This window comes from Alligator mississippiensis, chromosome 3 (genome assembly GCF_030867095.1).
Source record: "Alligator mississippiensis isolate rAllMis1 chromosome 3, rAllMis1, whole genome shotgun sequence".
NCBI classification, from domain to species: Eukaryota; Metazoa; Chordata; order Crocodylia; family Alligatoridae; genus Alligator; species Alligator mississippiensis.
Genome location: NC_081826.1, coordinates 218,081,512 through 218,106,868, shown reverse-complemented (window position 1 = coordinate 218,106,868; position 25,357 = coordinate 218,081,512). Strand labels below are relative to the sequence as shown.

General features: G+C 40.1%; 1 protein-coding gene across 4 annotated transcripts in view; it reads right to left on the bottom strand.

Annotated features, from left to right (window-relative positions):
- Positions 1-25,357, bottom strand: part of ZNF608 (zinc finger protein 608) — a 102,783-nt gene that overhangs the window by 7,448 nt on the left and 69,978 nt on the right. For all 4 annotated transcript variants that reach the window (XM_014608756.3, XM_006275931.4, XM_014608759.3 and 1 more), the window contains exons 4-5: positions 3,093-3,180; positions 180-2,634 (exon numbers count right to left, since the gene is read on the bottom strand). In XM_014608756.3, the coding sequence (XP_014464242.1) occupies positions 180-2,634; positions 3,093-3,180 (2,543 nt within the window). The remainder of the gene's footprint in view (positions 1-179; positions 2,635-3,092; positions 3,181-25,357) is intronic.

Here is a 25,357-nt window from a genome sequence, read left to right as displayed (position 1 = left end):
CTCTTCTACAGCCCTATGAAAAGCAATAATATGTGTACTCAAGGGATGGGGAGTACTGCTCAGTGTGAGAAAGGAGGGCAAAATTGGCCCTCAGGAAAGACAGGAAAATGCAATCCAAAATTACATCAGAAAAGCCTGTGTGTACAGTTTAAGAAAAGTTCAAGTTACAGTGACCTCACCTGTTTAAATCGTGTGGTAGGATCTACTCCAGTCTGTTTCATAGAGTCCATAACAGACTTCATTTCCACAGCTTCCTTTATAAGCTGGTGGTTTTCCATTTGTTTGGCTTTGAAGCTATCCGACTGAAGCTGCTGCTGGTGATTGGAAAGAATCTGTGACTTGCTTGTCTCTTCCGTTTTGTTAGGGACTGATGACCCTATTTTACCATTATTTTTGCTTGACTCTGGAGTTGAAGGCGCCTTTGAGATAGTAGCAGATGGGATATTTTTCTGCTTGTTATCATCCTTTCCTAGCTCCTTTAATGGGGGTTCAGTCTTTCTTTCACAGTCTCTCCCTGCTTGTGTTATTTTCTGTTCTGTCAGCCTCTGGTCCTCATAATATTTTTCATACTGCTGCCTGTAAGCAGGGTTGGAGGCCATTAAGGACTTTTGGTCCATGTAAAGCCCATAGGCATACTGTCCATAATAAAGTGACTGGGCAAGTGCAGGATGTCTCTGAGTTATTACTGACTGGTGTTGTGGCTGTAAATTAGAATTGGGTTCATTTTTCTTGGAATCTGGTGGTTCTGCCTTCTCTTTCTTTTCAGCCTCTTCCTCAGTCTCCTTTTTGATCTTTAGCCCCTGTTGGGCACTGCTGTTCCCAGCTGCAGGGGCGCTGACCTGTCCAGAGTGCATATAACTTGGAGAATAATAAGGATCGTAGCCATGGTAATAGGGAGAATGGGACTCTTTTGCTTGTGATGATTGTGCTGTGGTTGAAGAATGCCCTTTTACAACACTGTCCTTATTAGAAATAATATCTGAAGGAGAGCTGGCCTTGGACCTCATGCCCTCTGACCTGCTGTCAGAACCACCGTCATCAGCAGCATCAGAAATATCTGAGTAAGCAGGGCTGTTGGTTTTAGCAGTTGCACTATCTGCACCATTTTGTGTCAACACATGCAGTGGCGCCATAGAAGATTGTCCATTCACCAAAGTGCTGCATTCCATTCTGGAGGCACTCCCTATAGAAGGGCTGGGTGCATTGTCTGTGAAAGTGTAAACCTTATCAGCTTCAGCTTTAATACTTGCCATCCTGCTCTCTTGAGACTCTGACAGTCCATTAGCTAACACTTCATTCTTGTTGAGATGGTCCTTTAAAAAATGTCCAGATAAATCTTTCCCAGACCCTTTTGAATCCTCTAGCTTTCCCAGCTTAGAATCCATTTTAGGACTTCCAGTCTCTTTGCTTTCTTTGTCTTTTAGCTTTCTCTTCTCCTTTTTCTTTTTGTCTTTGAGTGATGTGAGAGCAGGGTTTACAGTGCTTGGCTCTCCCATAATTGTGGGCTTTGGTTGAATAGGTTTTAACGGAGGGCTCTTTGGTGTAGCCTGAACAACAGTAGTTGTTAGTGAGGGCAATCCTGGTATTGTCCCTGTAGTGGTGGTTGTAAAGGCCGTAGTGGGTATAGCTATTAATTGGGGAGGAGTAGGAGCTGGAGCAGGGGCAATGGGTCTGGCTGTTTTAAGTTTTGAAAGGTTTTTATCCACTTTGCAATTAGTAGCTTTTTTGCCTTTGTCTTTATCCCCCAGATTTTTCTTGTCTATTAACCCTTCAGCTTCCAGTTTGGGCATTTCAGTAGCCAAACTACCGTCTGCTACTGAGCAATTGTCCAATGTGGCTGCCATATTAGAAATTACAGGGAGGCTGTTCAGTTCACTGTTCAGACCCTTCTTTTTCCCAGAATTCTTGCCTGTTTTAGAATTGATAACTGAACTTGGGCCATTATTCGTCAACTCCCTTTTCCCCTTGGGTGTCCCAGGGGTACTAAGGGAGCAAGGAGATGTTGGTGCTTTTAGCGGATCAAAACTTGATAAACTTGTGCTTGGCTCACTGCATTCAAGTGCCACATTACTTAATGCTTCCTCACAGTCTGAAATCTTGTCTTCACTGTCAGGCTCAAACTCCAGTTTGTTTTCTGGATCTAAATGTGCATGAGCCTGGTGGTACCGTAGTCCATTGATGTGCTTGTACTTTTTGTTGCAGTTGGGGTGAGGGCAGTCAATCAACACTGGAGAAGAGCACCCTTGGTCCAAAAAAGTACTCTCAGGCTTCCCCTGTGGGGTGGTTGGAGTGCTTCTAGAATTCGTACGAACACGTTTGCCAGATTTATTGTCCTCTGAACTGGAGTTCAAATCTAGCTCCATTGGAGGCTTGTTTTTCCTTTTATTTGTGGATGAGGGGCTGGCTTTGACATCCTCCACTGCACAATTTGGGGGTGTCCTACGTCCACTTGAGTTAAGGCTACCCCGCCTTCCCTTCCCATTGGCACCACCTCTGTTCTTATTCTGCAGTCCTCTTGCTTCTGTAAAGCTAGCGTCATTTCCAGGTGCAACTGCAGCTGCAGCAGACCTTGCTCGCTTTCCTCTGCCCCGGCCGCCTCGCATTTCTAGGTCACTCGTCGGTGATTCACAAAACCTATGTAAACAAGAACAGACAGACTGAAAAATTATCACCAGAAACCAGGAAACAAACATATGAAAACTAGGCAGCTTCATGCAACAGCCTTAGCAATACTGTGAGGGGAAGGATGTCCACTTTCAAATAGGAATACATCCAGCACAAATAAAATGTCATTAAAGAACATTTCCTCTACTGTATTCTTGAGAGAGAAAATATTCTAAACATCCAAGAAAATACTTTAAATTCACTCAAATTCAGTTTAATTCTTCATATATTTTCCCATTCATGAAGCAAAAGGAAATTAAAAAATCCCTCCTCAATGTCTCCATTTACAGTGTGTAATAGAGAATTACTCATTTCTTTGCTGTCTGGTTTCAATTATATACAGTTGTTTTTTATTAATCTAGGCACAGTTTCTTGCTAGAGATTGAAGGAGAAAGGAGAGAAAAAGCAGATCCAGAATGACTGCCTACCTGGGGGGGGCCCAGTCATGTTTTGTGCAATCCAGCAGTGTCCCGACATAAGTCTTGTTCCGCCATGTAACATTTACCACTAGGACACCTGCAGATGGGAGAGAAACAAGCATTATCACAGTTAGAACAACTTTTTCTTTTCTTTTTTATCTTAAGAGAGAGCTCCATTCTCATTTTTTTTTCAAGTACTGTGGTCTATACTCTTCCTCTTTTGGTTTCACTGACCCCAAGTTAAAACCCACAGGAAAAAGAGAGACAGAGTGAGTATGTGCGTGCGTGCGTGCGTGAGACAGAGTGCAATCAAGACGCAGCCGACAGAAGGAAATGGTTTTTTGCCATGTCCTGCTGTAAAACGGCAACACTCACCTCTTAATTTTGCTATTATTGCACATAATTGCTTTCACTTGGCAGCCAGCCAGCATAAACTCAGTACCAGTTACTAGTGTTTAAATTAGTAGGTGACTGAGAAGAATCGGCTTTGTTTTCAGTGATACAACAATGGTGGCATATCTGAATGAACACATATAGACAAGGTTTGTTATGCAGAGATAGGAACACTGGGCTAGGAGGGACCTCCTGGGTTGTCCAGTTCAGTCCTCAAAATATGTACAAGTTATATATTGTCTACATTCTCTCACCAACTGTGAACCTTGCAACTCACACATCTGCGATGAAAATAGGAAAGCGATTTAGAAAAAATACTATTTTAAAGAAAGTGCTATGCCAGTTTTAATGTAATTGATTCTTCTGTTAAAAATTAAATAAACCTGCTCAACAAATGCAGGCTTAGAATTTTGCTCTCTGAAAAACAAATGTACTATGTATGAATTGTAAGGGCTTTAAAAAAAATGGAGTTTCATTCGAAACCATTCAGCTTTTCTCTCACCCATTTTTCAGAGACAATTTATAATCATGTTTGTGGACTAGTCGACATAATTACACCTTTAATTCAATAACTACTGTAGATAAACACAAGGTAATATTCTGAACCAATTCTTATTTCTTTTTAGAACGTACACAATGGAAAGCTTTTTCCACCATGGCAGAAAAGGCGGCTTGGTGCAAAATGCTACCAGGTTCACTGAAATTTGTTTTAAAAGAACTAAATATTGATTTCAAACCCCAACTCCCTGTTTTGTTTTTCTCCAAACTCCCCTTGTCTTAGCTCTAGCTTTTCTACAATGGAAATAATAATGGCACTGTGCCAAAATGTTTCTAGCCTGTCTGCTGGCTTTGTGTTAACAGTGTGATTTCTAATTTTGCACTAAAACTATCCCACTCTGCAGCACCAATGTAAAGTAAACATGTAACCTGCAGCTTATTTCCTCAGGGCCCTTTTAACAGCAGGAAAGTATTTGAAGTGCTGTTAGCTAAAGTACTAGGGAAGAAGGGATTTCCTTGAAAAATTCTCAATACCACATTTGAAAATGGTTCCCTGTATGGTTTTAAGTTGCTATTATTACAAGGTGACAGTAAAATTCTATATATTGAGGCAACTTGGTATAAAGGGCAAAAGATAAACCAATCTTGAACCATGATTACAAGCAGGCTTCCAACATATGGAGGATTCATCCAAAATAGCTATTAGGGAAATCGATTAAAAATAAGTCTATTTTTAAGATCTCTTTTTTTTCCTTTCTATTAACCAGCTTAAGAGCTGGGAAAATACATTTTATTCCCATGCCCTTAGAAGAAAAAACAAACACCTGAAAAAGCAGGGGGGAGTGATGTTTTTCTCATCATTTGCTCTCTAGGGCTTCGTGTGTGGTGTCAGGGACCTTTCCAGCTGCTTAAAATTCTTGAGCATGTCAGCTATATTTACAGCACTGGAATATATTTGTATTGCCAGAAGGTTACTGCATTTAGCTTTAGATGCAATAGGCTGAATCACCGTGTTCCAAAGTCTCTGATGTAGCACAAATGTATAATTAAAATTGCTTGAAAGGAAACATGAAAGAAACAACAAACCCTCCATTCTTAGAGTAATAAAATTAAAAACAGGAAAAGTCTGCACAGACACTTAACATTTGTCTGCAGTGAAAGGCTTTTGTTATTGCTTTCCCCTAAGGGTTTCACATTTCCAGCAAAAGCTGGCTTTGGATTGGCCATCTCCTGCTGGGAACACTATTATCTGATTGGCTGGGCTGAACACTGCAGCACAGACCAAAAAAGCAAGCACTTTAGATAAATGAGCTTCAAAGGAAAAAAATGATGCAACACCACAGTAGAGAGCAGCGAGTAAGTGAGAGGCTGATGGAGTGAGTGAGTGAGAATGTATATGCAGAAACTGTTTTATCAGGCAGGAATAATCCTAACAATGAGAGAGGCTTGCCTAATGCTTCCTGACTCTGTAAATCAAACACTGGTTTGTTTGCACTAACTAGGCTTGTCAACGTGATGAAAGGTTACTGTCTGCTAAACTGCCTTGTGTTTATACGCTAAGACCCATGTCACTGAACTGTTTAAAACAGCATTCAAACCTACTCAATATTGTAAGAACTGAATTTGCCCATTGGAAAGTAGGATTAAGCTGTCCTAAAAAACAAGTAGTTAATCATTAGTCATAATATGTGGTAGAGGGTACCATTTTATAAATAATAGCGAAGCTGCAGCGGATACCTCAAAATGCAAAAACCACCCAAATCTCTGTTATTATATCTAGGTAACAGACAAGCCGAAGCAGATACCTCAAAATGCAAAAACCACCCAGATCTCTGTTATTATTTCTAGATGCTTTATTCAAGTAGCAATATCACACTGTGATTCATAAGCAAATACAAGTAAATGAAGGTAGTTTTATTTTCAAGGAGAAGGGAAAGAGAATGTGCCTTTTGGGAAATCACATGAATCTATCTACACTGGTCAAAGCAATGCGCCTTTGCATGAGAGCTTTGTAGCTGCACATTGAATTGCCTCTATAACAATGTCTGTTTCTAACTATGTCTGCAAGAAAGGAGCAAACATTTCCAGAGCTCCTCTCCTATAAATCCCCAAGTGGATTACTCTCATGTAGGGAAGTGCACATTCAGACAACATCTGTCACTACAGCCAAATAAGAATGGAACATTTTGGCTTTGGAAGAATAAATGGTATATCATTTTACTCAAGTGTTGAAATCACATAATGTTTTATAACCCTGGGAACGACTTCAGTGTATGGGCAAAAAATTAAAAGATGAAAAAAAAATGCCAGTAAAACCTATATGGGGAAAAAAGGGGTATTTAGTGCAAATTTGGTTTCTAGAAGCTAGATGCTCAAAACGAAATGTCCACCTTCTCTACTTGCATTAAAATGGTATCTCTGCTGCAACCTTAATGTTTTCATCTCATTTTAACCGCCTGTCAATAGAGTGATTCTGTATCTCTTAGAATGGATATCATAAGTCTTTTCCATTTCTAAATTATATCATCTAACCCATATCTCTGCTACTAAAGAACTGTTCCCTAAAGTCCATTTTCCAGTGTTTTGTCTCATCTTGTTATACATGTATAAAGCAAGTGGGGTTTTCTGACTTCCCTTCAGAGATTATGCCGCAGCAGCAGAGTTTTTTCTCTGTTTAAAATATTCTGTCTGAATTTACCCTTTATTAATTTCTCCTACTTTTGGTAAAAGCATGTATATCTCACTTTTCTTCCTTAATACATATATTCTTGCCTACTATTACGTTACCCTGTACTTAGTAATGTTAACATATATTATGCATCTCTGTATAACTTGTTACATTTTTTAAATATAATAAAAAGGCATCAGAAATAGAATCACAAAATAACTGAGGTCAATAAGCATTTCAGTAATTCTTAGAAGACATTCAAGTGACCTTCTGGTACGAGAAAATCAATACTGCAAAACTGGTAGGAGCACATTCTTCCCTTATAAATCAATTATACTACAGTCCTACTCATTTTTGATTGCCCTTGTCTGAAGGCTCCAGTTCAGCAAAGTACTTAAATACATGCTTAACTTTAAGCCTATGCAGAGCCCTACTTCAGTGGGACTACTTGCATGCTTTAAGATAACTAAAGGGTTAGGCCTCAGGACTAATAATTTATCAATATTTTTTAGCAACTACATGGCCAGAATGGACCATAAAACAGAACAGGAGCCTTTTCTCCTGTTCTGTTTTATAAAAACTGTGGAAAGGGAGGAATCTTAATTCCCTCATGAAGGGACTATTTCTACAACTATAGGATAGTTTGCTTAGAACATGGAGCAAAGGAAACAATCTGCTAAGGTTATCACAGAAAAGGGTCAAGTGATCAAAAGGTAAGATGTAACCAGAAGACTCACTGGGGCAGAGCACTGGAAGATAAAAATGAATACGAGGAAAACCCTTCAGTGAGTCTCTCCCGGCTGGGCATGTCAAATGCTTGGCAGAAATAAAAAAGACTTCTCCACTCGTTGCACCTAAGTATAATTGTAGAAGGCCCTTATTTTCTCGCATTCTTATCCCAGCACACAGCTCAAGCAACTGAGCTACAAACCAGGGAGCTCCCTAGGGACTGAAAAGGAAAGAATACTTTCCAGGTTTCCAAGATATTACACAGACAGTACTATAGCAACCTCTAATCTTGCTTCATCTGAATCCACATGGTACATAACTAGATTTGCCAGGCCTTCTTTGACCTTACTCCCAATACCTTCTTGTGTGCTAGACTGCAGAGCCCTTTTATGTTACATGGTGCAGACACACTTCTTGCTAACTTAAGTAGCGTTTGCAGCTTCTGAAGTTGCAAACTGGGCAAGAAGCCAGATCTGGCCCTTAAAAATGAAGCTTTACAAAAATGGAATAAAAGTAGACACCCTGTCCAATTTTAGTAAACTGACGCCAAGAGGGAGATTTAGCTAATAGACTATATGGAATCAGGCTTCTATCTTTGCAGAAGAAATAAGCTTCGTAGTACATATACTCTTGTATTTTGTAGAGGTGCACCGATGAGGATTTTCTTGACTGATATCAGTGGCTGAATATTAGCCAGCCATATTGGCTGATACTGATCCAATAGCCAATTTATAAAAATGCAGCGTGGAGAGCTTCCTCCTGCTTGTAAGCCTGTGGGGGGAAAGGGGCGTGGGGGAGGGAAGGGGCATGAAGGGCAGCTCGAGGCCCTAATGGTGAGGGAGAGAGTGGGGCAGAGGCCGGGACAGGGGTAGGCGCTGCTCAACTGGGGCAGTTAATATGACACCAGGGAAGGGCATGGGGCGGAGATGCAGGTAGCTCTTCCGGGGGTGCAGGCGGTTGGGAGGAGTCTGGCTCCCTGCTGCTGCTCACACCCAAGGGGAGGCATGTTCGGCATGTGCCCCTCTGGATTTGTGCACAGGGTGAGGTTTGGCTGCCCACTATGGCCTGGGGGCCAAGGGCTGTGCCAACCTCTTCCCAGCAAGGGACTGGGCTGGGGCTGCGCTCAGGGCAGGTGACAGTGGTGGTGGCACTGAGGAGGTTTGGGGGGCTATGGACACCCCAAAATTCCCTGTAGCTCCCCCATAACTGCCACTGCCACCTGCCCCATGCAGCGGAGCCTGCCTTGACTGAGCCTGCCCTGAACACAGCCCCCACCCAGCACCCCCCACCCACTGGGAAGAGGCTAGTGCTGCAGCACCTCGCCCTAAACTTGCAGTGGGCAGCCCATGCTCGCCCCGAACACAAATCCAGGGGGGGTACATGCCCTCATGCCTCCCCCAGGGTGCATGCAGCATCAGGGAGCTACTCTCCCCCCCACCACTCCCTGAGTCCCCTGGACAAGCTGCCCGCAGCTGTGCCCCATCCTGGGGTCACATTCATTTCCCCAGCTAAGCAGCACTTGCCCCTGCCCCACTCACTGTCGGGGCCTCCATCTGCCCAACCCATACCCCTTCTTTCCCCCACGCCCCTTCCTCCCTCACAGACTTACCGGCAGGAGGCTGCTCTCCAAGCTGCTGGGCTGCATTCCTGGCCATGTGCATGCTGCAGCTGCACACATATATATATGCAGCATATATTGGTGACGTTATTGGCCAAAAAAAGCCAATTGCTGATAATGTTCATTTTCCTGTTATTGGTGCAATCCAATATGCAACCAATATATAAGTGCACATAAAGTACTTTGTAACACATACTAACACAAAATGGCTTCTCTTTCAGTGAGTAGGCCATACATAAAAGTATATGATTGTATGCTACTATGTCTGAATTAACATATCTAGTGCTTAAAAAGCAATACAGGGTCATGGTCTTAGATCCAGGGACTACCAAGTTCAATTTCTATTGAAGAGCCAACCAGCAGTTACATCTGCTACGGCCGCACTTTTATTTTATATTCAGGTAGATGTTTACAAGATGAATGACACTCCTTTATAACAGTAGGGGATGAATTCTTTCCTCTGCTTATGGCCTACTATTAAAACTTATGCTGTCCTATATTTCTCTTGTCACAAACCCCCAGCATACGTAAGCTTCAAGTGGACTCCAGGGACTCCAGATGCTGCCACTACTACAGGCCACCATGACTTAAACAAGCCCAACGTATCATAGGTTATGTCCTCAGAGCCCAAACAACTTTATTTTTGTTTTCTTTTTTTCCCTTTTTATTCTAGATAACTAAGTAAGCTACAGATTTACCTTTGAGTCAGTCTCAATTAATCCCTTGCAAATTGGCATAGCATTACAATACAGCGATTATGTTTCCTGGACTTACTCTGACAGCTTGTGTCCCCATCAGGGATGTACTCAATTGTATGAAATGCAAGGATTTTAGAGGGGCATATTTCTTAGCTCGCAACATTACTGTAAACCGTGCCACTCTGTGTAAGTAGTAAAGACAAAATCTTTAGTGTTCCAGGACAAAATTAGTGCCAGAATGTGTAAAAAAAATGAAATAAAAAAAATTTCTCCTATGATGACCATCTCTTTAGTATTATCTTGAGTTCCTGTGTTTTACCTGGAAATGTCTTTTACATATGCACAACTAAGCAGACTGCTAATTTATGACTTATATGTAGGGTTATCATATTACTAAGGGAATCTGGGAAGGGGGGTACCAACATGCCTGTACTTATACCCCCGGCCCTTGACCCTGTGCGCGCGCGTGCGCGCACACACACACACACACTTCCTGACCCTGTGCACACACATACCCCAATCCTATACACATACATACACACCCTCTGCCACCCCTGTGGTTCCCAGGTGCCCTGATGGCAAGGTGGGGTAGGACAGCATGGAGGCCCATGGCTGGGCTCCATCCCCTGCGTGCAGAAGCTAGACTCAGCTGGGAGAATAGGCACAGGTTTTCTAAATAATGTAAAAATATTTGTTAATATTAAGTATATAATAAATAATATTGTGATTATTAAACACAGTCCAATAGGGTGAGATTGGGTTGCCATACCTAAAAGTTTTACAATTCTGTTAATTTACACTAGTCATCATTTTTTTCACCATAGTCCATTGACCAATTAATTATTTGCTGAGAAAAGATTATACAGAGATGCCTTAATGTAGGGGTAAGGGATGTATTTAGGACACAACCCAAATCCCACTGCAATCATTGGTAGATTTGCTTTTGATTTCAATGGGCTTTAGATTAGTCTATTAGTAGCAAGCTAATTTTCTGTTAAAATGTTTGCTTATTTCACAGTAGTTGCATCATTCTGAGGTCCTTTCATTGCTCTTCAGCTTCATACACATTGAGCCATAGCCATTGCAAAAATGAACCTAAAATGGTTGCAAAAATGACACCTTCTCTCTTAAGGATATAAACTGATGCTTGCAATACCATTCTTGATAAATATTACTCAATGTTGTTATTATGAAGAGCAAAAACAGTAGGAATGGAGGCACATTTTCACTTACATCTGTATAAAAATAGATGCCACACCATTTTTAGAAATGCAAATATCAATTATTTCAGAGGGGGTAAGCAGGATTGGTGGGGTAGGGTTAATGGGTCTGCAGTGGGGGGGAGGGGTAGGAAAAGTGCAACCCCAGGGCTGAGTTCTCAACATGAACATGAACAGGCTTGGTTAAATCAAACAGCAGTTAGCCTGATCTATGTAGTGGACCCTCCTCATGTGAATTAAGTTAGACTGAACCGGGCATTTTTTTTTTTTTTTTACTTACCTAAACTCCCAGAATGTACGTACAGTTTGGAACTTAGATCGCCCTAACCTTAGTTAAGTCAATCTAAGTGTAACATCTGCATGTTCCCTTCAGCAGTGAAGACAAATCCTAAGGAGTTTATTCAAATGCAATGAGAAGCATCAAAAGTCCCTATGGGTACCCATATGGCCCTGAACACAGAAGAACCAGAGCAGGGCTGTCCCGCTTTGGAGTGGACAGGCCTGTCCACTTGGTCGGAGTGGACAGAGCAGTCCAGTTGGCGCAGCGAGTAGAAGCTCATGGAAGAGCCTAGGGACCCGGGTGGAAACAGCTACAGCAGCTGGAGTAGCAGGAAAACTGGTGCCAAGGCAATAGCCTGCAAGCCACAAGTTAACTGTGCAGCCTACAGGTTGCAAACTGGGCAGCCCTGAACCAGAGGATTAATTTTAATAATCTAAAAGAGATACCATATTGTTTGCATTCCTGGCTCAGTTCCCAGCATAATAATAAACTTAAGCCAAGTAATGCTGAGTACACAACACTCAATATTAAGTCACCTGGTTAGTTATCTAGTTATCAGGTTTGGAGCCCAAGTCTCGTCTCCAATTTTTGAACATCTTAGCTTTAAAAAAATAAATGTTTTGCTCAAAGTCCAGTACAATTAGTTAATAATCAAATGAGGAAGTCCACTTAAATGTTTCCAACATAGGCTATTTTTTATTTAGATCACAACAACTACCAGAGAAAAACTGGAGATGGTTTCATATATTATCTTCCTAAATAACTCAAAGATTAGATTACCTAAATTACCTCCATACATGCTGGTGGAAATGCGTGGGTAGTTTTTCTGTCGTCAATAAAGCTTTCCATTTTAAACAAGCAAAAAATTAGCCCACAGTCTTTGCAAAAGACTGATCAAATGAAATTGGCAGGCTTACCCAAAGATCTCTGAGCCATCTTCTCACTGATTTTCCAGCAGAAGGAATCTTTTTCCCCTTCTTTATCAACAGTCTAATGCTAATGTTTAAACATGTTGTAAGTGGAATCCTATATCCTCAAGATATCCAGCCTGGTAATAGTAATGACTAATTCCATTGGTAGACTGCGTTCTATAAAGACTTACAACTTTCAAATATCATTTGGTGGTTTGAAGTCACAGAGAATAGCTCCCAAACTTCTTTAAAATAACTTTATAGCAAAGAAAGTCAAATTCTGGCAAAGTTTTTCTGATTTAGTAACTCTCAAATGTTGAAAGACTAGGTCACCATGAAGGCACATACACACTAAATCAATTTTGAGTATTTTCACTGTCATACATTTGTGTACAAATTGGTATTTGTCCTCTCTCTGCTAGATATGATTTATAAAAATACAGCCATGAGTAACAACTGCAGCATACTGCTAATGATGAAATAAACTGTCACCAATGGATTAAATTAACTTTATTATGCACTTATGACTATCGACAAAGTTCCAGGCATACCTGTTTGACATTGTTTCCACAGTAATCAAAGTGTTTCAGGAGTCAAAACGTTTGAGGGAAGAAAGACAGGAGAATAAGGTAGGAGAATAAGGCTTATCACCTTTTTATTGCCACCAATTTAGCAAGAACACCATAATGCAGATGCTCTAAAATAATTAACACAGAATGGCACTAACAATTGCATACTGCCCATCATCTGCCATCTAGCCACACATGCATCTAGGTACAAAAACATACATGCAGTTTATACAAGACCTTCCATGCAAGTGATACTTCCGTCTATTGTTTTCAGTAACCTAAAAGCCAAGGAAAGACTTTACTTACAGATCTGTGTTGAGTTATCAGAAAACGACACATTATTTTTTTCAAATGGTTTTATTGTACAACGTAGAAATGTCACTGTATGTACAGCAGGTGCACAAGTAGTAGACACCAAAATCAGCAAATCTAGGAATATAATGATTGTCAGATGGCAAGAAAATGCGAGATGGTGGAATTTTCTTTCCCTCTCCCCATCCCCCATTTTTCTTTTTTTCTTTCTTTCTTTTTTTAATTTTTTTTTAAAGAGCCCTACCGCTGGGGCAATGTTTGAATAGTCACTTTAATCACATCCTGTAATCAAACCATCTGGAACACAGACCTGCAATTAGTCATCCTGGACATTGGGCTTTATCTGAAGAACTAACCTTCTGTAACAAATACTGTACAGCAATGGAGCTGAGGAGATGGGGCAACATTAACAAAAAGAAGTGTAATGAAACACTTTATGCCCTGGTGCACTGCTGCTACAGTCATAAACCTTTGAGACATTGCTCTGGGGTTAATGTACACCAAGCTTAAAGATTAAAAAACTGACAGGCTAAAAATTGCTGGTTTAGAGTGTTGCCCTGCTGGTGGCTAAGGTAGGTTGGCATTATTCTATCCACATTAATTAAGTCTCTTCAACTAACTGTTTAACATACTCAGTTAACTTAGTTATAATTTCCAGCACGTTTTGAGTAATGTCCATGTATGTATGTACATCAAGTGTTTTAACCAAATGCCTGATTTTTTCTTTTGTTTCTTCTTAACTATGAAATCATCACCATAACTTTTAAAACCACCAATGCCTCCTTATCTAGAAAATGATTTGTTATACATTTGGCAAGCTACAAGCGAAAAACACATGCAGAGAACCTGTATTACATGCTCCCATTAACAGGGCATTCTTGGAATAAGCAACATTTACACAACAAAGATTATTTCTTGCAGCTATTGTAACTGGCCATCAAAGAGACAACCTTTTTATCCCACCTAAAAAAAAAAAAAAAAATCTAAAGATTTCTCCCAAAGCACACAGAGCAAGCATTGAAAACCATAACTGAAGAAGGCCTGTTTCCCCATGGGCCCGTGTGCTTTAATACACAAAAGAACACACAGCCACTTCCATCACTGTCGCATCCCCCGCAGCCTTTGTTCTGAAGCCTGATGAGCTGTATTGATTTGGGAAAATCGTTGAGCTTCTTGGAAAACTAGACTCTAGCTTATTCACCACCATCTATTTCTTTCTCATGAAGACAGTTGGTCAATATTCAGTTGACTGGTCAGCTAAAAGAAGATCTTGCTTATTTTCTTTTTTCTTGCCTCCCTAGTAACATTATCCTTCCCCAGCTCTAGCATAAAATACAAGAGCATGTTTAGGAAGGTTTGTTGCTAAGGGTGATATGAAATAGTAATGTCTGTGGACAAAGCTACCACCTAAATGCTCAAGTTTGTGCTGTTCTGGAAGCTAGGACAGCATAAAAATAAAGCGCTAGTATGCATCTTACCAGTTTTAATGATAAAGATACTGCATCATTGTTTACCATTCCTTTCCATCATTTTTAAAGTGGTTTTGCTTAAAGAGAAAGCAAAATCTATTGTTTTGTTTCTACCATCCAAACATAAATGTATATCAGTAGCTGATAACATAAAGGCTCCTAACTTAGAAAAGGCTAAATCCTGCACTCTTTAAAGTGGGAATAAAAGAAGACTTGATACACAGCAGCTGCAGAGGGGTATTTCCTTGGCAAGCACTGTAGATCTGACCCAGAATGACTGACAGACTTACCAACAACTGATTAGCTGTGCTAATATACCCTAAATATAACCTAGTTGGAACTAGGTTTTTCTAACTATGAAGGCCCAGCAACCAACATAGGTCTTTCTTCTTAAAAAATTACTGGATTTTGGCAATATCCTGCAAATTTTGGAGTAACTGCTGCTATATTTCTTGAACAGCAGGCTACAGTCAAACAGACACTTCTATAAACATGCTGTAGATTTCTGACCTCAGGAACACAAACTGAAATCTATATTTATTTTATTCACACCTTTTCCTTGCTCAGAGCAACTGAAACACTTAGTTGTTATTGTAAAGCTTGAAAACAAGACTGTAGATTTTAGTGTCAAATGTTTTACTGTTTTAATGGTTAAAAATCTTTTAACATCTGGATGTTCTGAAGAAGACCAAAAATCTGTTTCAGAAAAAAAACAAACAGGTATTGTTGCTTCCAGCAGCATTTTTTGTTCCTTAACTGCAATAATCACACGCGATTCATATTCTTTAACATTAAAAGATATGCCACATGGGACCCATTTTGCTATATGGAAATGCTCTTTTGTAATCTCCTAAATTTACAACTCGTTTCTCCAATAGTGTTATTTTGGTCAACAGCTCTTATCCTATGTTGCTGCCCCATGGCTGCTGTTTTCCCTTTTACTACAGGGGGGAGAAAAAAAATCCCACTGCCTTTTGCACTCCTAGGACCACGTCATTTGCAATGAGCAAGATAATACAAGGCATTTCAACTTATCCATTACACTCCCTTCCTGCAGGTGATATTAATTACAGGATCTTTTCAGATAGCTGTTCCTCCCCCAAAAACACTTTTTCACCTTAAAAATGAAGTAAACTAAAAGCAAGACCATAACAAAGCAAGACTATAAAAAAAAAGAATAGCTTTTATATAAAAAGTAAGGCAGAAAAGGAAAACCAAAACCATTCCTTCCCACCCTGAAAAGCATTTTTAGTAATTATCTGCCACCTTCCTTTTCCTTATCTCAGATGTCAGACCACCTAAGCCCTGTTTTCAGCAGAACACAGCTGAGGAACAGCTGCCGCAATAGGGAGGCCCCTAGTTTGGTTTAAAAAACTGAAACGAAAAACAAACAAGCGAGGAAGTCAATGATAGTGAAACTTTGTGTTCCACTTCTACATTTTCCTTCTGGAGGAAAAAGCCACTTACAGAGCTGGTTAAACAAAGCAAAAACAAAACCAGTAAAAAATAAGCCTTCTGGTGTCCTTCAGTGATTAGACCCTTGTTGGTATGTGGTGATAAAAGGTTGCCAGGTGTGAAGATTGGCACAATTATTTGTCAAAGTGTGGAACAGCTAATGAACATAAGGTGAAAGGAAGGGGAATAGAAGAATTCCGGAGAAGAAAGGAGAAAGGACACTAAAAAAAAAAAAAAATCATAAATCAGCAACAAAAGAACCCTTTCTAAATCTGTGGACTGTAGATATCAAAATGCAGTGGGAACTGGCAGACAGTTCAGCTCAAGCTCAAAAAGCTACTACTGATCCATGTATCTCATTGGGAGCAAAAGGCTCTCCTCATATAAATTATGATGCTTTATTTAAAGTCAAAGCATTTATTTGCTTTTGTGCCAGCTTTGGATCCTTTTCATCTCTAGCTACCAGGCCCAAGAGAGAACACATTCCTATAGCTCTGTTGGCAGCCAGCTGTGGCCTCAGTAAATCAGAAAGCCTCCTAACAAGCCATTCTTTACAAAGGCCAACTGCAGTTACTAGACATGATCGCTTCTCTATTATTCCACTCACTGGAATTTAAAATAGCAATTTAAAACAGCAGCTGAAAATATTGAAAGCCATTAAGCTGCAATGTGTGTGTGTGTGTGTGTGTGTGTGTGTGTGTGTGTGTGTGTGTGTGTGTGTGTGTGTGTGTGTGTGCGCACGCGCACACACATTAAGTTTCACATATTGTTTAAAGACTTCATTGTCCTCAGTCTGAGGAAAGGGCACGTAATGAGGAAAACACCTGAGCCAGATGCACAGAAGACAAAAGGTTTGGATAGAGTGCGTATGCAACGTATTTTACATGACTCCCTAAGGAATTCTTAGTGTAGTTAATAAGAAACAAGTTTCCCATTTTTATTTGCCATTGGGCTTGGGGTCACATCTTGTGTTATTTTAGTAAAAAAAACTCTCAAGCTCTTAATACTCCACATAACACAACGTCACAGGAAAATAACTAAAGCTTGACGCATTCTTGCCAAATACAGTCAACAATAAGATGCATGCTAGAGTTAAACTCTGGGGAGCATTTAGTTGTGAATGATTAAGGTTACTCATCTTCCTTTTCCAGTTTCCACGCCCTCCCTCCCCCCCCATCCTTCTCCGCACATATATACTCCTCAGATAATACAAAAAGAAAAAAACAAAACTCACAAAGAATCGAGTTTGATCTGTTCCACTTCCTGCCCTGTCTTAAAAAAAAAAAAGAGAGAGAGAGAGAGAGATGTGGGAGTTCATGGACAGCCCTCACATAAAATTCCTAAAAAAACAGCAGCCTTTTCAGGATTTGTTATTGCAAAACCTAACGCAGACTACAAATATACAAAATCAATGCTACCCACTGCTATGAGAACAATAACCAAGCTCATAAGGAGGCTGAAAGCTAAGTAATCTTAATTCCTCTCTGAAAAAATCAGTGTTCCTAGAAAATAACAGGTAGACTTCCCACCCTCCCCTGTTGTCTACATTCCAAAATTCCTATCTTTTAATAGGAAAAAAAAGAAACTCAAAATAGTTACAAGTATTTCAATAAGGTGCTTAGAGACCAGCTCTTTTCTGTAAACAAGCCTAATGAAGTGTGACTAATAGTGTTCTCCTTGAGCAGAGGAAAGGTAAAAAGGGCCTTTGTTAACATTTACTGAAGCAAAGTAGTCATTTTGCCCCGGCAGAACATAAGTTAGCTAGTTATTGATTGACCAGCCTCAGTAGGTGTCAAAACTTCACAGTCCAGTTCAATTTTTTTTCTTTAAATAACCTCCCAGGTGGGCGAAGTTGGTAAAATGGCCGGCAAACCAGTTGGCTTCACCCAATATGGGTGCAATGAAGGGGGAAGCTGCCAGACAAAACTAATTTCCTCATTAGCGATCACTACACTTCAAGTGATCCAAAAGGTTACCCTCCTTTTGCCTGTATTACTAGAACAATCTTCCTATAAATCTCCTTTGTCATGTGTGTCCCAATTTCACTGTTTATTAGTAAGAGCCATGCCAACTTTCCTTGACCTGCAGTGATCCATGCAGTTACTACAGCTTCACTTGGCTTGTTTACGTACTAAAACTAATCCACCTTTGACCTTCACAGTTTTAGAAACCAGAGCGTTTCAGAAACAGAGGACAGGCCAATGAGACATAACATTTAAGTAAAATCTTAAGAATTTCTGTATTAGTAGTCTTAAAATAATCAACTAAAAAATTCCATGCACTTTTAGCTACAAAGATTTTCCTGAATGGCCACACATCTCTTTTTTCTCTCATTCTAACATCACTGATTCTATGGGAGAAGTATGTTCCAGTGTTACTGAATAACTTCCTGGCATCACCATGAGCAAAAATGAGGCTGATCATTCAGCCCTGATTTAATTCTTCCCTTGGTCATACAAACAAAGTCAAATAAAACTTGCCTTACTTGAGAATCCACACAAATTTCTGTATAAATTATTGACTGCACTTTGGCTTCATGTGAAGCATTGGCCCCTGAGGCTGGTAAGCTCTGACCCCAGGTGGCACATCAAGTCCTCTCAGAAGAGGCAGGAACATTATTGCTTTGCACTGGGGATTGCAGCGTGAGAGCCAATCAATCAAACTCCTTGACAGCTTTTACAGCCTCCTCACATTAGACCTAAGTCAAACTCCATGGCTCCTATTGTTCACATTATTCTCTTTTTCTCTGCTCTGATGAAGTTAGGGCAAGTCCAAGTTTTCAAAGAGAAAGAAAGGCTATTATGACCAGCTCAGAGTTTATTGACTCTGATCTTTAGAACAATTGCCTGAAAGTCTTTTCCCCAAAAGTAACACATTCTTTAACTGCTAACAATCACCATAAAACAGCTCATCTCTTAGATACAGACTTTCAGGAAAGGAAGAAATAACTAAACACTTAAAACAACTCTTGTTATAAATCGCCATGCATTAGATGAGATAGTCCATAATACTATCATGCACATAAACACAGTAAGCTTTCATGTTCACTGACTTGCCATACAAATGCTGAATATTTACCAGAATTCAGTTAATACACCAAAACAACTATAGAGATTAAAACAGAACACAACTAAAAAAACATAGTATCTTTGGAATCACGTTGTACAATAAGTAAAGAGTTTATTTTTGCTTAACTCCAGTACATTGTGGACACTGACAGATGTGCAGCAGCCCTCCCGCCACTGCCACTCTTAACTCATGGCGCTTTACATAACATTGCCTGTTGGGGGGGAGGGGGGGAAATTGAGCCCGCTGGCAGAGGAGCCCAAGGAGGAGCTGCCCCTCTTCCCCAACCCCAGTGCTGTCTGCAGGAAGGGAAGAGGGACAGGGGAGAGGGAGGGAGCTGCAGGCTGGGTTTGCCTGGCCTGAGCCGGAGGGGCGGGGAGGTTGGGGAAGGCTATGAGGCAGGAGGGCTCCAATCCACTCGTCCCCCATCCAGCTCAGGCTGGGCAAACCACCGGCAGCAGTTCATTCCCGCTTCCCTCTTCCTTCCTCAGACAGCCCTGGGAGCTGGGCTGGCCTGATGCACCAGAATCAAAAGTGTAGCGCCTTCATCTGATCCCTCATTTGATGAGGATTAAATTGTCACGCGATTGGCCACTTTAAAAGCACTCTGCAGCCGTGCACGTCACAGCATGGCTGCAGAGTGCTTTCAGGGGGCCGATCGTACAACTAATGTAACTTCTGTCTACATCCTTTTAAGTTAGACAGTATCCTTATTTCTAAATGGAAAGACTTTCAGAAATGATGGTGCCATTACTTCCCTCTAATGTTCATTAAAGGTTTTTCTCAAACTGCACAACTTCAATTAGAGATGGAATTATGTGAAAATGCATTAATTATCACAGAATCATATGAACAAATGAAGCGAACAAAATCAGACTACAAGTGAACATGGATAAAACATGGCATCTGCTGATAAATAGGAGAGCAGTAAATCAGGGACCTCAAGCAACAATAAAGAACATAAATTTGAAGCAAGTGACCTGCTTCAAATATTATATCTATCATGACACAGGGTGGTAAATAAAGGAAGAATGGTAGCAGGAAATAGAGCCTATTTTGCATTGCACAAGCTGCTGCCATACAAGCTCATCCTAAGGAAAACTAAGCTACAGTTTATAAAACCATGGTCAACTACGTATGGCAGTCAAACCTGGGCTCTCTCACAAGCAAATGAGATACTACTAGATCAGTTTGAAAGGAAGATTTTGAGGAAAATCTCTGGTGCACAGTATGATCCCATAACATAAGAATGGCATGCAAGAACCAATAATGAGTTATATCAACTGTACAGACACACAACCCTGACACACGAAATCACATCATCACATCATAGCAGTGGCTGGGCCACATCAAAAGAATGGAAGCTATCCAGACACCAGAGAAAGTGCTCCGTGGGTGTCAGAAGGAAGCAGGCCACCTGGACAACTAAGAAAAAGATGTCTAAATGATGCAGTGTCAGACCTACATTGGAGAATGAAGGCACACAACAGATGGGAATGGATAAGGATAGCAGAGGCAGCCAATTTTGTCTGGGGCCCATAGAACTAAATTATCCATTGTCACCACCACCACCCACAAAATCATATAAAAACACACCTGGAAGGGACCTCAAAAAGTCATCTAGTCCAAACCCATGCTCAAGGCAGTATCGTTCCTCTTTAAACCATAACACTAAAGTGTTTGTCTAACTTGCTCTTAGACATGTCTAAGGATGGAGATTACACAACCTCTTTAGGTAATGTACTCCAGTGCTTAACCAACCTTATAGTTAGAAAGTTCTTCCTAATATCCAACCTAAATTTCCCTTGTTGCAAGTTAAGACTATTACTTCTTGTCCTGTCCCCTGCAGCCACAGAAAATAGTCTATCACAATACTCTTTATAGCCACCCTTCAGGTATTTCGAGATTGTTATCAACATTCCCTTTCCCCAGTCTTCTCTTCTGCAGACTAAATTATCCCAGTTCTTCCAACCTGCTAAACTACGATTATGATTATTTTAAGCACCTGCAAGTCACTGTAGCTAGTGTATGAATCTTATGATCACCAACAGTTAATTGATGCTATTGTGAGGTTCCACAGAACAGCCCTATAGATCTGAGCCCCTTTTCTGTAAAGATCTGAACATTGCTTAATAAATTCCTAATTCCTACAAGCTTGCAAAGATGCCTCTGTGACTGTGAACATTAATATATTTTATTTTCTATTTATCAAAATGAAAAAAAAATTGTTCTGAAAAGAATGGAAATCATCTGGGCAGAAATCACGTCCAGTAATTCTTGAAATCAATTGTTAGCTACTGCAGACATAGAAGAAACAGAATAGCTTGTTTTTATCTCAGCTGTAGCTTTAGATGATTCTGCCATAAAATCTCAAGCCTTTAGGAAAGGATTATCTCATTTTAAATTATAAAACAGCACTTGATAGAGGACATGAATATTTACTTACTTTCTTAAACCTGATTACCAGTACAAAGACATTGAAGGACATTTTCAATTAAACTCTGTTCCATCCATATATTTGTTAGTGTCATGACTTCAAAATCTGAATGGGACCAGTAAGAAATTCATTGAGCTTTCTGGAAAGGTGCTGGTTGAGAGAACAGCAGTTTCCTTCTGTTAAATCCCCTTGATACAGCAGCTTGCCCTTTCAGCTGTCATTCAGCCCAGCACAGCTTTTCATACAAAACCAGAGGAGATCAAGTGAAGACTAAAAGCTTGTTTCAAATAAAGGATATTCCTCCCCCCCCTTTTATCTTGCCATATTTACACCCTGAAGAATGAAAAGAATTCATAATTTATAGTACATCAAATAATGTGTTTTCAGATAGTGCCAAACATGAAGTTTCACAATTATTTCGGAAGACAACTGAATAAACTGACCGCAGTCAGTGAATAACACACAATAGAAATTAAAGTATATTGGGCCTTTCAAGTTACTTATGTGACTGCTGTAGATATAAACGCTTCTATTTTTATACACATTATTCTTTCCTAAAATAACAACTAGATACACACTACATCACATTTCATGTCCCTAAAGGCTGAAGTCTATCTTCTTCGACTTGGTTAGGTTGAGTAGAAAATGAATCGTGTTCTCATCACTTGAGTTGGCTGAGGCAAAATGGCAAGGCAGTGTGAAGAGGTATGCAGTGCCTGAACTGGAGATAAATGGAGGATTCCAGTTCACAATGCTGTCAGACACCTTTGTAAGCACTACATTCATTATGTGAGATTTTTAAAAGGGAAATAAGAGGAACAAAAAAAAAGAAGAAAATTCTTTTCAATTTACTTAGCTTAGAGGTAATGTGGCTGCATTCATTATGAACACTGTTTGTAAGGGATGCTTCATAAAGCAAACGATACACAAGTTAGAGGAATTACATTTTTTTTGCTGAGCTTTCCAAAATTAACATCCATTTTAGCTGAACTACACACAAGGCTGTGGAAGCACATTTTTTTCTCAGCTGATATATATGTACTAAACACAGCCTATACCCCACCTATCCAAAGCAGCTCCAGACAGTTAGCCTCACCCATATCTCCTTGCAATTTAATGAACAGTCATATCCAACAAATCTCTTACCAACAGCCTGACAGTAGTTATTCTCTTAGACTCCGGGCCCAAAAGAGAGATTTGTCATTGCTTAAATAATTTTTACAGATGTAATAGATAAAGGCAATAAAGAAAACAGGGATTTTATAAAACAAAGTCGACGGAGCAGAAAGCTATTCCTCTAGCATGTGCATGCCTGTGTGTGTACGCACATGTGCTTGTGTGTACCAAAGGGAAATAGACAATGAAGGTTAGGAAGCATGAAATGATAGCCTTCTCTGCCTTTCAGGGAACGTAAATTTTATTTGCAGAATGTAAATCTTAAAGCATGGTTTTCGATCTGCATGTGTGATCACCGGAAATTGATTTCAAGGAGATTTAAAAGTATTTAACGTATTGCTCTAAGATGCAAGTTCAATCCAGCACATTCATTATTGTGAAACAGAGAAAAAACTAGGGCTGTTTCTATATTCTAGGTCTGCAGACATGCACAGTTCATTGAGCTTTTAGTTAAAATTAGTCTTTGTCTATACTGCGGCACATGTTCAAAAGCTTTAAAATGTTTTAACACTGCTACAAAGAGTCCCAGAACACATTTTTTAAAACACAGCTTAAACAGGGTTACACCCCAACCTCCCAGGGCCAACACAGCTTTCAAAAGCTCAAATTGCTTCATGGCAGTGACCTAGTGTAGATGATGCCCTGTACGGTTGTTGGAAATAGGTAGACATTTTTTGTCTTCACCGTGTGACTTGTGTCTCTACAGTGAACTGTTTAGTAGAACTTTAATGTAAAACTTTATTTCTCTTTTCTTCATTAGTACTTCAGTTTACCCCTAAACCAAACAGCTCGAAGAATCTATTAAATCAAGAAAACCGAAACAATGTTTTTTTTCAACAAGGTAGGTCAGGGGAGCATTAAAACACACACACACGGCTAAAGCTAAATTCTACTTCTTACACAAAACAGAAGTACTCTTGAACACAGATGAGGCTTCCTGGGTGCAGACGGAAGTGCAGCTCCCAGCCATAACTCAGAACAATTTTTGCCAAGCGTTTCGAGTTACAGTGTTACCCCAGACCAAAAAGAAGTTCACTGCTAGTTCCAGGGCGCAGGAGAATCTAGCCGCAGGCAGGGAGCCTGCAGCCGGGTACCCATAAAAATATCCCGGGCTCTCTGCCAGTGCTAGCTGTTTTCAGAATGGGATGGGAGAAAGGCCATGGAGGGAGTTCATTCTTGGGGCTCCTAAGCTGGTGCTGAAAGGTGAAGTGGGTGAATTGGAGCCCCCCCCCCACAAACCCCCAAGACTGAACTCCCTCTACTCCCTTTCCTCCCTCCCATTCTGAAAGCAGCAACAAGCTTGGAGTTCTGCAGTTATACAAGATTACATTTGGAAATGTCTTTATCTGCTCACTCATGCAATGAGGTCATTTTTAAGCTGTTTGCAGCCATGTGCACTTGTGTTTGGTCACAGCTATAAACTGCTTTCTGTGGCCAGATCAGGCAAAAATTGTTACTTTTGTCTGCACTCCCTGACGCAACGTCAGCAAAAATAACTTGCTGTATTTATAACACAAAGGAAACTGGTTAATTTCTATCTCAATAAATTGTATGAAGCAATAAAAAACCTTCGTAGCACATTTTGTGGTTTGTTTCGCTTCCTTGCCTCATAAATTAATGAGTGCCTCCCAGACTCTATCCAGCAACTCAGGTTTATATTAAAAAGTACCTTTCCCAAACAGATAAAAAGCATGGAGTTCAAAATTTCTCAAAATCTCTTGTCCCTTAAAGTTTCTTAAAGTATGTTGAGAAAATAGCTCTCATTACCCTCTTTATAGTTGGACTATTTGTGGCTGTACTCAATGGCAATTAATTTGTGTAAGTATTAAAAAACCCCATCAATTAGCTGTTAGTCTATATGAAAAAAGACTAAAAAAAACAAACAACACATTGAAACTGAGGTAGATCTAAGAAGATCACATGACCATAGCCTTAATGCTCAGACAGTTATTTAAAATCTTGAAAGCTTTCCCTGTGGCATAGTTCAATTCTAGAAATCCCCAGATAGGAGCAAACAAAACAAATATATTGTTATATGGGGGGAGGAGGGGAGGGAATAATAAAGATTCTGCATTTAAACAGATTAAGTATAACTCTTAACTGCATGTTTTATCATCATTTAAGTTCTCGAACCACATGAGGAAAGCTGTTTTTGACAAGCCACAAAAGCAAGGCTTCTGGAAAATGGTTTGTTCTTTCCCTGTAAATCTCCTGATGCATTCATTTCCTGACCTCTCTCCTAATATAAAACTACAGCTCACTCCCTACATGATCATCTTTGTCAGAACAACTTCTATTCAGACAGCAGCTAATCCACTACAGCTAATGATTTCTGTCAGGAAGAAAGCAAGGGAGATGATACCATCATTATGCTATAGAGAATGATCTACATACTTTACATGGATCCTTGCTTTTGTCAAATAAAACAATGCATAAAATTCAAAATCCATTTTTCTTAATACTAAAATGTTTAAGCATATTTTTCCTTAGCTGCCAATGCAGATGATATAACTTGGTTATACCACAGGGAACTGCAGGTTAATTGTGGTGAGTATTCCTCCTCTTGCAATCAAACATGTAGCATGAAAGGACTTTTCACCCTCTCCATCCCCTTGGTCTTCTATGTAGGACTATTTCTATAATTTGTGTGTGTGTGATGATAACACCTTAGTGTAGGGAAGTGGGGTTTCAGAAAGAATACCAAGAAAATCATATGACTGGATAGAATTCAATGACCATCTAGCTTGAGATAGATTTGCAATTATACTTTATCTG